The sequence below is a fragment of the Carlito syrichta genome, unplaced genomic scaffold (assembly GCF_000164805.1).
Source record: "Carlito syrichta isolate Samal-C Ts95f unplaced genomic scaffold, Tarsius_syrichta-2.0.1 Scaffold304318, whole genome shotgun sequence".
NCBI lineage: Eukaryota > Metazoa > Chordata > Mammalia > Primates > Tarsiidae > Carlito > Carlito syrichta.
The window spans coordinates 1,099,360-1,112,285 of NW_007248414.1; the positions used below are offsets into that span (position 1 = coordinate 1,099,360).

Here is a 12,926-nt window from a genome sequence, read left to right on the forward strand (position 1 = left end):
GTTGTGTTTTTTTTTTTTTTCCTCTTAGGATTGTCCTGGCTATTCAGGCTCCTTTTTGCTTCCATGTGAATTTTAGGATTATTTTTTCTAATCCTGTGAAAAATAATGTTGGTAGTTTGATAGGGATTGCATTGAATCTGTAGATTACTTTAGGTAGTATGGTCATTATAATAGTGTTGATTCTTCCATTCTGTGAGCATGGGATGTTTCTCCCTTCGTTTGTGTCCTCTGTGCTTTATTTCATCAGTGATTTATAGTTCTCCTTGTAGAGGTCTTTCACCTCCTTAGTTAAATATTGTGAAAAAAAAAAAAGATATATATATATCTTTTTTTTTTTTTTAGTTTGAGTCTCACTCTCTCACTCCAGCTGGAGTGCAGTGTTGCTCCAGTGGAGTGCTGGGTTCAGGTGATCCTTCTGCCTCAGCCTTCCAAGTAGCTGGAACTACAGGCATGCACCACCACACCCGGCTAATGTTTTTGATTTATTATAGAAATGAGGTCTTGTCAAGAGTTGTACAGACTGATCTTAACCCCATGGGCAAAGGCAATCCTCTCACCTTGGCCTCCCAAAGTGCTGGGATTATAGGTGTGATCTGCCGCACCTAGTGTGAAAATACTTTTTTAAATGAGGGTAAAATAAAGAATTTTCAAACAAGTGCTGAAAAAAATTGATTACCAGAAGAACTGCATTACAGGAAATGTCAAAAGGAAGTTTCCTTCAGGTAGAAGGAGAATAACACCAGCTGCAAATCTGGACCTCCACCAAGGCATAAGAAACACCATCATAGCAAACGTCTGAGTAAATATGAGACTGCTTATTTCTTCAATATCTCTAAAAATACTATTTAAAGTGCATTGTGCTAGGTGTGGTGGCTCACACCTGTAATTCCAGCACTTTGGGAGACAGAGGCTAGAGGACTGTCTGAGCTCAGGGATTCGAGACCAGCCCGGGCAACATGGCGAGACCCTAGAGCAACCTCTAAGGGAACAAAACAGTGCAGTATAGCTAATAAGCCAACGGTGAAGACACCATGGCGTCATCAAAAACCCTCTAAATGTGGGCATGAAAACAAGGGAAAAAGGAACAAAGGACAGATGGGACAATGGAAAAACCAGTGACATTAAATAAAGGCTGGAGTGATGTGCCAGTGTTGCTGTTTTTGTTTTGGTAAATATACCATGGTTACATAAGATGTTAACATTAGTAGAAACTGAGTCAAGAGTATTCAGAGAGAGAGAGAGAATGTGTGTGTATCATCCATATGTTCATATTTTCTGCAGGAAGCACACATTTTATAATCAGAAAAGAATCACCTCAGACACTTGTTTAAACACAGATGCTGGGGCCCCACTCCAGACCTACTGGATGAGGTTTTAAAAACCTGCGTTCTTGGCTGGTCAGAGTGGTCCACACCTGTAATCCCAGCACTTTGAGAGGCTGAGGTAGGAGGATTGCTTGAGCCCAGGAGTTCAAAACCTGCCTAGGCAACATAGTGAGACCTCATCTCTACAAAAAATAAATAAATAAATTAGCTGGGTGTGGTGATGTACACCTGTGGTCCCAGCTACTTGGGAGGCTGAGAAGGGAGGATTGCCTGAGCCCAGAAGGCCAAGGCTGTGGTAAGCCAGATCATGCCACTGCACTCCAGCCTGGGCAAGAGTGAGACCCCGACTCAAAACAAAATAAATTTTCATTATTATTATTATTATTTTAGTTAGAGTCCCACTCTGTCGCTCAGGTTGGAGTGCAGTGGTGCATTCCAGCTCACCACAGCCTTGACCTCCTGGGCTCAGGCGATCCTCCTACCTCAGCCTCCCAAGTAGCTGGGTCTACAGACTTGCACCACCACGCCTGGGTAATTTTTTTTTTTTTTTTGTAGAGATGAGGTCTCATTGTGTTGCCCAAGCTGGTTTCGAACTCCTGGGCTCAAGCGATCCTCCCACCTCTGCCTCAGAGTCTTGAGATTACAGGCGTGAGCCAACATGCCCAGCCAGAAAACCCCTGCATTCTTATAATAAACTTTCCCCGTCAATCCCATGCAACTGAGATTAGATGACCCTAAGACCTCACCCAACTCTGAAATCCTATGGCTCTCAGTGGCCCCTAAACGAAAAGGCTGGATTATCAGCAACTTTGTAAGAACAGTTTCAGTGGGTGGTGGTGGGGTGAGAGTCAAGTTCAAGAGTTCTGAGGGGCCAGTACACAGTCAAGAGGAGGACGTAGGGAAAAGGAAAGGAATTAAGCTTGGAGATGGCAACATGAGGGAAGGGTGGGATCAGTACTCAATGGACTTTCTAGGATTAGGGACCTGGATATATTTTATGGCTGAAAGCAGAAGCTATTGGAGAGCGACAGGTTGGACATAAAAAAGGGGCAAATTGTTGGGGCCGCAAGATGGCGGGAGACCAAGGAAGCCCCAGAGGCCTGGCTTGGACAGGAGGATAAGAGAGCATACAGCTAAGGTTAGGGAAGATTGAAGAGTGACACTCATGACCAGAACAACATGGTCTAGAACTGTAGCCATGAGCCATATATAGCTACTGAGCATTTGAAATGTGGCTAGTCTGGCCAGGTGCAGTGGCTCACATCTATAATCCCAGCACTTTGAGAAGTGGAGGCGAGAGGATTGCCTGAGCTCAAGGCTTCAAGACCAGCCTGGGCAACTTGGGAAGACCTCGTCTTTACAGCAAATCAAAAAGTTAGCCAGGCATGGTGGCATGCACCTGGGGCTCCTGCTACTTGGAAGGCTGAGGCGGAAGAATCACCTGAGCCCAGCAGGTCGGGGCTGCAGTGGCCATGAGCCAACCACTGCACTCCAGCCTAGGCGACAGAGGGAGACTCCGACTCAAAAAAAACCTTCTCTTAAAAAGAAAAAAGCTAGCAGGGCTCGGTGGCTCAGCCTGTAATCCCGCGCCTTTGGGAGGCTGAGGTGAGTGGATTGCCTGAGCCCGCGGCTGCGAGACCCGCCTGGGCAACTTGGCCAGACCTCATTTCTACAATAAATCAAAAAATCAGCCAGGCGTGGTAGCGTGCGCCTGTAATTCCGGCTACTCGGAAGCCTGAGGTGGAAGGATCACCGGAGCCCAGCAGGTTGAGGCCGCAGTGGCCGGGAGCGGCCACTGCACTCCAGTCTGGGCAACAGTGAGACTCCAACTCAAAAAAGAAAAGAAAGAAAAAAGCTGACAGTGACAGTAACTGAGACGCAGGCCTTTTGGGGCTGACACAGACACCATTATGAGCTTTTCATTTGTTTGCCCCCCCACCCCAAACCTTTCTTGTTAATAAAGCCAACTTCTCTTTTAAAAAAAGAAAAGAAAGAAAAAGAAATGTGGTTAGTCCGAATTGAAATGTACCATAAGAATAAACTAAAATACACACTGGATTGCAAAGGCTTAAGTATATTTTTAAAAATCAAATATTTCATTAATATTTTTTGTTGATTACATTTGAGCTGACAATATACTAGGTTAAACAAAATATAGTATTATTTTCAGTGTGGCTCTTGGGACATTTACAATTACATGAGCTTTTATTCCAGGCTATCATCGCAGGCCCACTTCATCTCACCATGCCCGCAGGTCCTGCACGTCTCACGAATTGAAGGTCTGTGGCAACCCAGCATCAAGCAGAGCTGTCGGCATCATTTTCCAATAGCACGTGCTCATTTCATGTTTCTGTTACATTTTGGTAATTCTCGCAATATTTCAAAACTTTTCATGATTATTACATCTGTAATGGTGATCTGTGTGTTACTACTGTAATTGTTTTTTGTTTTTTTTTTTTTTGAGTTGGAGTCTCACTCTGTCATCCAGACTGGAGTGTAGTGGCCACTCCCGGCCACCACAGCCTCGACCTGCTGGGCTCCAGCGATCCCTCCGCCTCAGCCTTCCGAGTAGCTGGAATTACAGGCATGCACTACCACGCCCGGCTGATTTTTTGATTTATTGTAGAGATGAGGTCTCGCTGCCCAGGCGGGTCTCGAACCCACGGGCTCAGGCAATCCACTTACCTCAGCCTCCCAAAGGCGCGGGATTACAGGCTGAGCCACCGAGCCCGGCTGTAATTGTTTTGAGACACCACAAACTGCCCCTATGGGACAGCAAACTTAATAAACGCTGTGGTCTGACTGCTTCACTAACCAGACATTCCTCTACCCCCCTCCTATCCATGGGTCTCCCCATTCCCTGACACACAACAATATTGAAATTAGTCCAGTTAATAACCCAACAGTGGCCTTCCCCCCACCTCGAATCAGCTTAATTGGAACTATGATGGCTTTTAAGTGTTCAAGTGAAAGAAAGTTGCACAGCTATCCCACCTTACATCAAAAACCAGAAATGATTAAGCTTAGTGAGGAAGACATGTTGAAAGCCAGGACAGACCAATAGCTAGGCCTCTTGCACCAGATAGTGAAATTATGAATGTAAAGAAAAAATTCTTTAAGGAAATTGGCCGAGTACAGTGGCTCATGCCCGTAATCCTAGAACTTTGGGAGACCAAGGTGGGAGAATTGCTTAGCCATGGAGTTCAAGACCAGACAGGACAATATAGTGAGATCTCATCTCTACAAAAATAAAAAAATAGCCAGGCATGGTGGTGCATGACTGTAGACCCAGCTACTTGGGAGACTGAGGTGGGAGGATTACCTGGACCCAGGATTTAAGGCACACTGAGCCAGGCTCACCACTGCACTCCAGCCTAGGTGACAGAGTAAGACTGACTAAAAAAAAAAAGTTCCTAAAGGAAATTAAAAGTGCTACTCCAGTGAACATACGAATGATAGGAAACAAAACAGCCTTATTGCTGGTAATGGAGAAAGTTCCAGTGGTCTGGATAGAAGATCAAGCCAGGCACAACATTCCCTTAAGCCAAAGCCTAATCCAGAGCAAGGCCCAACTCTCTTCAATTCTGCGAAGGCCGAGAGAGGCAAGGAAAGTGCAGAAGAAAAGTTGGAAGCTAGCAGAGGTGGCTCATGAGGTTTAGGAAGCTATTTCCGGAACATATAAGTGCAAGGTGAAGCAGCAAGTGCAGATGGAGAAGCTGCAGCAAGTCGTCCACAAGAGCAGCCGAGATCACTGAAGACGGAGGCTGCACTGGCCAACAGACGTCCAGTGCAGACGAACAGTCTTCTGGAAGAAGATGCCAGCTAGGACTTTCCCAGCTAGAGAGGAGAAGTCAACGCCTGGCTTCAAAGCTTCAAAGGGCAAGGCTGACCCTCTTGTGAGCAGCTGGCGACTTTAAGTCGACGCCAGTGCTCATGGGCCATTCTAAAAATCCCAGGGTCCTCAAAATTAGGCTAAATCCACCCAGCCTGTGCTCTATAAATGGAACAACAAAGCCTGGATGACAGCACATCTGTCTACAGCACGGTCTACTGAATATCTTAAGCCCGCTTAAATATTGAGACCGACTTCTCAGAAAAAAGGACTCCTTTCAAAATATTACTGCTCGCTGACAGCGCACCTGGTCATCCCAGAGCGCTGATGGAAATAGACAAGGAGAGGAGTGTTGTTTTCATGCCTGCTCACACGACACCCATTCTGCAGCCCGTGGATCAGGGGTCATTTGGATCTTCAAGTCTAATTATTTAAGGACTACATGTAAGACCATAGCTGCCATGGACAGTGGTTCCTCTGATGGAGCTGGGCAAGATAAACTGAACACCTCCTGGAAGGGAGTCACCATCCTAGATGCCATTAAGAGCGTACGTGATTCTTGGGAGGAGGTCAAAACAGCCACATGAACAGGAGTTTGGAAGAGGTCGATTCCAGCCCTCGTGGATGCCTTTGAGGGGCTCAAGACTTCGGTGCAGGAAGTCAGGGCAGATGTGGTGGGAATAGCAAGAGGTGATCCAGAAGTGGAGACTGCAGATGTGACGAGCTCCTGCAATTTCATGACCAAACTTTAAAGGGTGAGGAGTTGCTTTTTACGGATGAGCAGAGAAAGTGGTTTCTTGAGGTGGGATCCACTCCTGGTGAAGATGTTGGAATGACAACAGATAACTTGGAATAGCCCCTAAGCTTGGTTGATAAGGCAACAGCAGAGTTTGAGAGGATTGACACTAAATTTGAAGGTTCTGTGGGTAAAGTGCTATCAAGCAGCATCATGTGCTACAGAGAAATCTTTCATGAAAAGATATCATTGTTGTCTTATTTGCAGAAATTGCCACAGCCCAGCCTTCGGGAACCACCACCCTGGTCAGTCAGCAGCCATCAACCTGGAGGCGAGATCCTCCACTAGCACAAAGGTGACGGTTCCTGAAGGCTCAGGGGATCATTAGCGCTTTGTGGCGGTATTTTTAATTAGGTATGTACATTTTTTTTTTTGAGTTGGAGTCTCACTCTGTCGCCCAGACTGGAGTGCAGTGGCTGCTCCCGGCTACCGCAGCCTCCACCTGCTGGGCTCCAGCGATCCTTCCACCTCAGCTGTCCAAGTAGCTGGAATTACAGGCACACACTAGCACGCCCAGCTAATTTTTTGATTTAATGTAGAGATGAGGTCTCGCCAAGTTGCCCAACTGGGTCTCGAACCTGCGGGCTCAGGCAATCCACTCACCTCGGCCTCCCAAACCGCTGGGATCAGGCTGAGCCACAGAGCCCGGCCTATACATTGTTTTTTTTAGACATAATGCTGTTGCACATGTAACAGACTACTGCATAGTATAGACACAACTTTCATACACACTGAGATACCAAAAACTTAGTGTGATTCGCTTTATTCCTGTAGTTTAGAACTGAACCTGCAGTATTTCTGAGGTATACCTGTATATTTCTGTTGGAAAATGCTAATCTAGAAGTTACTAAATCAGAACTAAGAGAAAAAAGAGACTACACTAAAAAACCCTGTCCTAAAGAATAAAGCCTCTTTCCACAGCCCTAGAACCTCCCTCTTTCAGACTGTTTAGCCAAATTGATGGGAAAAAGTGCTCAAGCAACGAATTACCAGTACAAATAAAATTATAGGGGAAAGTGTATAATGCTAATTTGTTCTCAGACACCATTTACATATAGCAATTAATTCACAATGCTGAATCATCCTTGTGCATTCAGTAAGGCAGGCCCTCTAGAGACCAGCAGTGGGAAGCCACAAGCCACGGAGGAAACATGCTTCCTGAGCCCCTGCTGAGTTCCAAGAGAAAGAACAGGGTTTCGTCCCCGCCATCCAGGAGTTGCCAAATTGGTCTTGGTTATATCCAGACTTGAGAAGAATGAGGAGGAAAATGAGCCCGTTCTTTCCCAGGCCCTCAGTCTTCCTCCAAACTCATCCTGATTCCAACACATCTGTTTTCCAACCCACATCCATTTCCCTTCTGCAACTGTGAGGTGTTTTCTGGGTGCCTCCTCCCTCAGTGGTTCCTACAGCCATCAGATCTTCCTTCTTCGACTCTGTGTTATGTGGTTAGGAGGGCTTTCAACTCCCAGGCGCTTTCAACTCCCAGGCGACATTCAGCTCCCCAAAGATAACAGTAAGCAGTGGGTGTTTATTTGCCGGTGGTGTTATCTAAGATCAACATTGGCAGCTCCTGCCTCCAGAGGCCTCCAGGGTCAGCAGTAAGCAGAGGCTTCATGTCTCAGTACGTGCCTGGTCACCATAGTTGGGATTTTTCTATTTTGGGGTGTTTGGGTGGGGGAGGGGTTGGTGGCTGTGCGGGTTCCAGTCTTCCCTGAGGGCTCCAGATTTCTCTACCCTCTCTACCTTCACCCCATGGGCCCCAGGGCCAAAGGAGGCCCTCACTCAGGCGGCTAGCAGGGCCGTGAAGGTCCCCTAGTAACATCCTTCTGGGGCAGAAGGTAGGATTTCAGCCACCACAGTGAGCAGGTGGGTGGGCTGTTTTCAACAGGAGGTACTCAATCCTCCACATGACACTTGAGGATTCAGTCGAGCCAGCCTGTGTCTCCACGGTCCCGAGAGTTTCTACCAGGAGCCAGTCCACCCTGAAGCTGATCTTTAGAGTGGTCATCTGTTCATCAACTGTCCCACTGTCTCAATGTCTTCCTAGCTGGACATCCTGCCCCATTTCCATCCTGCTCTGAGGGCTGATACTCCTGGAATACCACGTTCATTATGGAGGCAGATGGCACATCAGAAAGAACACTGTACTAGGAATCAAGAAGCCTGGGTGGCAGTGCTGGCATTGAACCTGATGGCTGCATGGCTTTGGGGGAAGTGTGTTGTTTTTCTTCCAGTGCAGTAAAGGGTTCAGACTCCCAGGGTTTTAGAGTCTTTCCAACTCTTCCATTAATTCTATGGACCAGCTCTCCTCTGATCAAGACCCTTCAATGACCTCCCTCCTGCATATAAAGCCCAGACTTCCTGGGCTGGCAGCTTCCAAGGTTGACCATCACTTGATCCAACGCACCTTCTAGCCCTTTCGCCAGGAGTCCCATTGCCACCCTCCCCCGCGTCCCCAGCCTTCTCCTTACTGCCCCATTATACTCTGCCATCATACACCTTCCCCTCCGTTCTCATTCCTCTGCTTGCCAGGACGCCCTACCTTCAAAGCCCTGCCCCAAGCCCACCACACACTCCTCAGGGGAGTCTTTCCCGATATCCTAGCCTAGACCCCCACTGAGGGGAATTCCTCCTGTGAACTGCTCGGAATGCTGTGTAGGGGGCATCCAATTAGATGCACTCCAGAAAGCGAAGAATCCCTAGGGCTGATAGAAATGTGAAGCAATGACCTAGCTTGCAAGTCCTGTGGACCTGGTGTAAGAGTTGTCAGCTGTAGGATACGTCACAGGTTATAAAAAGCTTTCACACCCATCACCCCCCCACACCCTTAAAGGACTCTGAGGGCAGGCCCTAAAGCAAGGGAGATGATTCATGATCTGCCTCAGCCCGGTCCTGTCAGCTAGTGAAGACCTATGCTGGGATGAGGCGCAGGTCTTCTGCCTCCGCAAGATCTGTTTTGTGTCCCTCTCAGAACAGGCATCCATGAAACCATGGGAAGGTAAGGCAAGCCGCCATGTTAAGAAACATCAGGTCTAGCACAGGCATCTGTAGCACCCAGAAGAAATGACTAGAGTGTGGCCACTGTTTGGAATGACCTTTACCTCTGCTCCTTGGAGGGGACAGCATGTGCTGCTGCACCTCCCAGCTGTTTGCTCATCTGTGAAAAGGGACTCTCCTCCCAGGGGCTGTGGGGGATCACATGAGCCTGCCTCCCAGTGTGCTCCAGAGGGTTGTGGAAGCCAGACCAGCATCACGTCACAGAAACAGGGTGCTGAGGTGGGAGCAGCCTTGGAGATCTTCTGGTATCAACCATCTCTTTTACCCCAGGAGAAAGGGGAGGAAGCCAAGGCCACAGGGCACGAAGCCGGGCTCAGACCCCAGAGCCGCTCTCCTCCCACCCACCTACACTGGAGGCACACTCACTGCTGTTTTCCAGGGACAGCTGGAGCAGATGCATCACCCGAGCCAACCCAGCAATCTCTCAGGGCATTTGACCTCCACTGTTGATTTCCACCCAGAGGACACGAACGTTTCTAGTTCCCAAGGAATGTGAATCAGCCCCACGGAAGCCAGGCTGCCTCTGAGATGGGGTTGCTTGTTTAAAACAAACACCAGCCTTCCTATATAGGGACCAGACAGCCACCGGACACCAGCTCCGCCAGGAATCCCAGGTAGGTACCCTGTGTGTGTGGGTGTGTTTATGGGTTTCACTTACCTTGTGACTGCTGGCTGTTCACTCAACTTCTCGGGACCCATCCAGACGAAGGGGATGAGGGACAACCTAGGTCAGTCCGGCTGTTAGAGACCAAGCTTGGTTCCGGAGCTGCCCCCACACATGTCCTCTGGGGCCTTTGCTGGCTCAGCTTCATCAGCCCTTGTCTAAACACTTGGCGCAAGTTCCTCAGGGCTGAAACACAAGACATGGGGCCAATGCCCCAAACCCCCACATCAAGTCCTACTGCCATGCATTCTGTCCTGAACAGTCTTGGAAAAGCCAAACACATCCTTCCGTTTTCTTTCACCTTGGGGAGGTGCGGAGAGGAGAGGCCCTCTGTACTCAGCCACCATGACCCAGGTCACGACGCCCCCTCACCCTGTCTGCTGGGCTCCTACCTGAGCAAACTCTGAGGCACATGGAGGAGATGAGGCAGACTGCCCAGAGACCCTCTCTCCCCTAGGCCCATCTGTGCCCAACCCGGCTGAGGTCATGCTCTCCCTGGGGACTGTCTGCAGCCTGTTGCTCCTCAGCATGCTCTGGATGGACGTAGCCATGGCAGGCTCCAGCTTCCTGAGCCCTGAACACCAGAAAGTCCAGGTGAGACTCTCTACACAAAGCCTCACATACTGCCGCGTGCAGTGGCTCATGTCTGTAATCCCAGCACTTTGGGAGGCAGAGGCGAGAGGACTGCCCAAGTCCAGGGGTTCAAGACCAGCCTGGGTAACATGGCAAGACCTCGTCTCTACAATAAATTAAAAAGAAACTAGCTGGATGTGGTGGCACGCCTGTAGTTCCAGCTACTTGGGAGGCTGAGACAGAAGGATCCCCTGAGTTCAGCAGGTCAAGGCTGCACTCCAGCCTGGGTGACAGAGTGAGACTCCGACTCAAAAGAAAAAAAAAAGCCCCACATACTGACTGGGGTGTCTTGTCACGGCCCTGCCACTTAGCAACTAGTTATGTGACCTGGGGCAGCGACTCAACCCCTCTGGGCTTCAGTCTTCTCCCAGAGCATGAAGGAGGAGGACTTTGTTCTCACCTCACTCTGTTCCTGAAAGGATGGGGACTTTGGGTCCTAAAGAGAACGCCTCCCCTTTCCAGCAGAGAAAGGAGTCCAAGAAGCCACCAGCCAAACTGCAGCCCCGAGCTTTGGAAGGCTGGCTCCGCCCAGAAGAAGGAAGACAGGTGGAAGGGGCTGAGGATGAACTGGAGATCCGGGTCAGTACCTCTGCAGTTGTGTGCTTCTGTGGTGGCGAAGGGAGAGGGAGGGCAGGGAGAGATGGCTGTGAACAGGGACCGTCTTACAAGCTACTTGGAATTAGAAAATAGCAATGCAACAGCTGAGCTCTGCCCTGGGCTCTATGAGGCCTCTGCCCATTAAGAGAAAAATGTCTGGGAGAAGTCACTTTGCTACAACAAAACGGGATGTCAGGAGTCGCAGACAGAGGGAAAGGCACTAGAGATGCCAGGTGATTTCAAAGGCAGCCAGGAGATAGGGTGCCAAGACAGGAATTAACCCAGAATGAGCAGTCAGAGAGTCACAGACTGAAGATGTTTCTCTGTAGAAAACATTTTGACTTGGGGGCTTCCAGGACCTGAACTCGGGAGTGGACTGCTTTGACAGGGAGCCCTGGACAGGTAAGCCGGCTGCTTGCCAGGCTCTGGCACCAGCACTTGCTGGCCTCACCTGAAGACAAGGAGGGGCACTTCAGGTGGATTTTTGCTCTGACAAACCTTGCGTTGGGCCAGGGAAAGTTCGGAGGCGCTGCAAGGAGTGGGAGAAGGGAGTGAAGGGGTTTCACAGGGCTACCTTTGTAACCTTCCTGAAAGGTTCCTGTGGTTCAGGGAATGGTGGTGACAGCGTGTGCAGCTAAGCCAGGATTCCCCTGGGGCAGTATTCAGTCATGACAGCAATCCCACATGGTGCCTATGTGTGACTGCCTATGTGTGACCTCACCTCTAGCTGACATATCGCGGGATCTTTACAACCACCTGTCAAGTGAGCAGGGCTATGTTGTTATTCCCATTTCATAGACGAGGAACACAGGTTCAGAGAAGTGGACTCACTTGCTAAGTACTGCCGCCAGTGAGTGGCAGAGGTGGGACACTAGGCCAGGGCTGACCCAGATCCCAAGCCCTCCTCCTCACGGGTCTGGCGAACAGAGGACACAGGGGTCTCTTCCTGAGGAACAGCCAAAGCCTGGCCTACCTTGGCCACCCTCCAACTCACCATCCTCTTCTCCAGGCAAAGATGAATGCCAACCTCAGTCCCCCAAACCATGCTCTCTCTGCTCACCAGAGCCTGGGGTGTCCTCAGACCCTTCCTCCACACCCCAACCCGCGGGATGCTCATCTGAAAGTCCTGAAAACCCTTACACTAAAAACAGGAAACTTACGTGGTGCGATTGCCAGCTCCATGGTCAGTCATCCCAGCCAGAGGAACATCCCTGGCCCAGACAGGGAAGAGGTCCTGGGGGCTGACGACTTCAGGTAGAGCTGGGTTAAAGGGAAGTTTCCAGTTTCTGTGAAAGCTGGCCTTCAAAGACGTGACCCATCATGCCTCAGTCAGAACCAGAAGTCTGAAGGGCCAAGTAGGTATTGGGGCTGCAGAGTCTGGATGTGCCCGGCTACCAGAATCCTTCCCATCCCGGGCTTTCAACGGCCCTCAGATGCTTTTCTCCCAAAATCCAGTTTCAGAACAGAAAACCCTTGAGACCAAGTCCCACCCCTACTGAACAGATGGTTCCACTGAGGTCAAGAAGCTACATGAAGCCCATCTCCCAACCAGCCCCCACTACACAGTGCTTACCAGCCCAGCAATTTCTAGCTGGTGCTCATGTTGTTTCCTAAGACATCTGTCAGGTGACCAGACAACCCTGTATTAACCTCAGGGGTGGAAGAAGAGGTCTTTACTGAAGAGAGGTAACGGAAGGTCCAATATCCCTAAAATACTCAAGTCATTCTCCATTCACTCAACCTTCATAGTGAGATAAGGGGAGGGAGTTAAATTCCAAAAGGGAACAAGCAGCTATTTGTTGGGGGAATAACTTCTCTGAACCTGTTTTCTTATCAGTAGAATGGGATAATGATGGTACCTGCCTCATGGGAAGGCACTGAGGGCGCCAGCCAACTCCAGGTGTTTTTTTGTTTGTTTGTTTTGAGTTGGAGTCTCACTCGGTCGCCCAGACTGGAGGGCAGTGGCTCCAGCGATCCTTCCGCCTCAGCCTTCCAAGTAGCCGGAATTACAGGCATGCGCTA

At 49.5% G+C, this 12,926-nt stretch overlaps 1 protein-coding gene across 1 annotated transcript in view; it reads left to right on the top strand.

Moving 5' to 3' along the window:
* Window positions 1-9,471: 9,471 nt before the first annotated feature.
* GHRL (ghrelin and obestatin prepropeptide) overlaps window positions 9,472-12,926 on the top strand; it is a 5,873-nt gene continuing 2,418 nt past the window's right edge. The window contains exons 1-3 of the mRNA XM_021713168.1: window positions 9,472-9,624; window positions 10,132-10,268; window positions 10,770-10,886. Coding sequence (XP_021568843.1) covers window positions 10,161-10,268; window positions 10,770-10,886 — 225 coding nt within the window. The 5' untranslated portion in view covers window positions 9,472-9,624; window positions 10,132-10,160. The remainder of the gene's footprint in view (window positions 9,625-10,131; window positions 10,269-10,769; window positions 10,887-12,926) is intronic.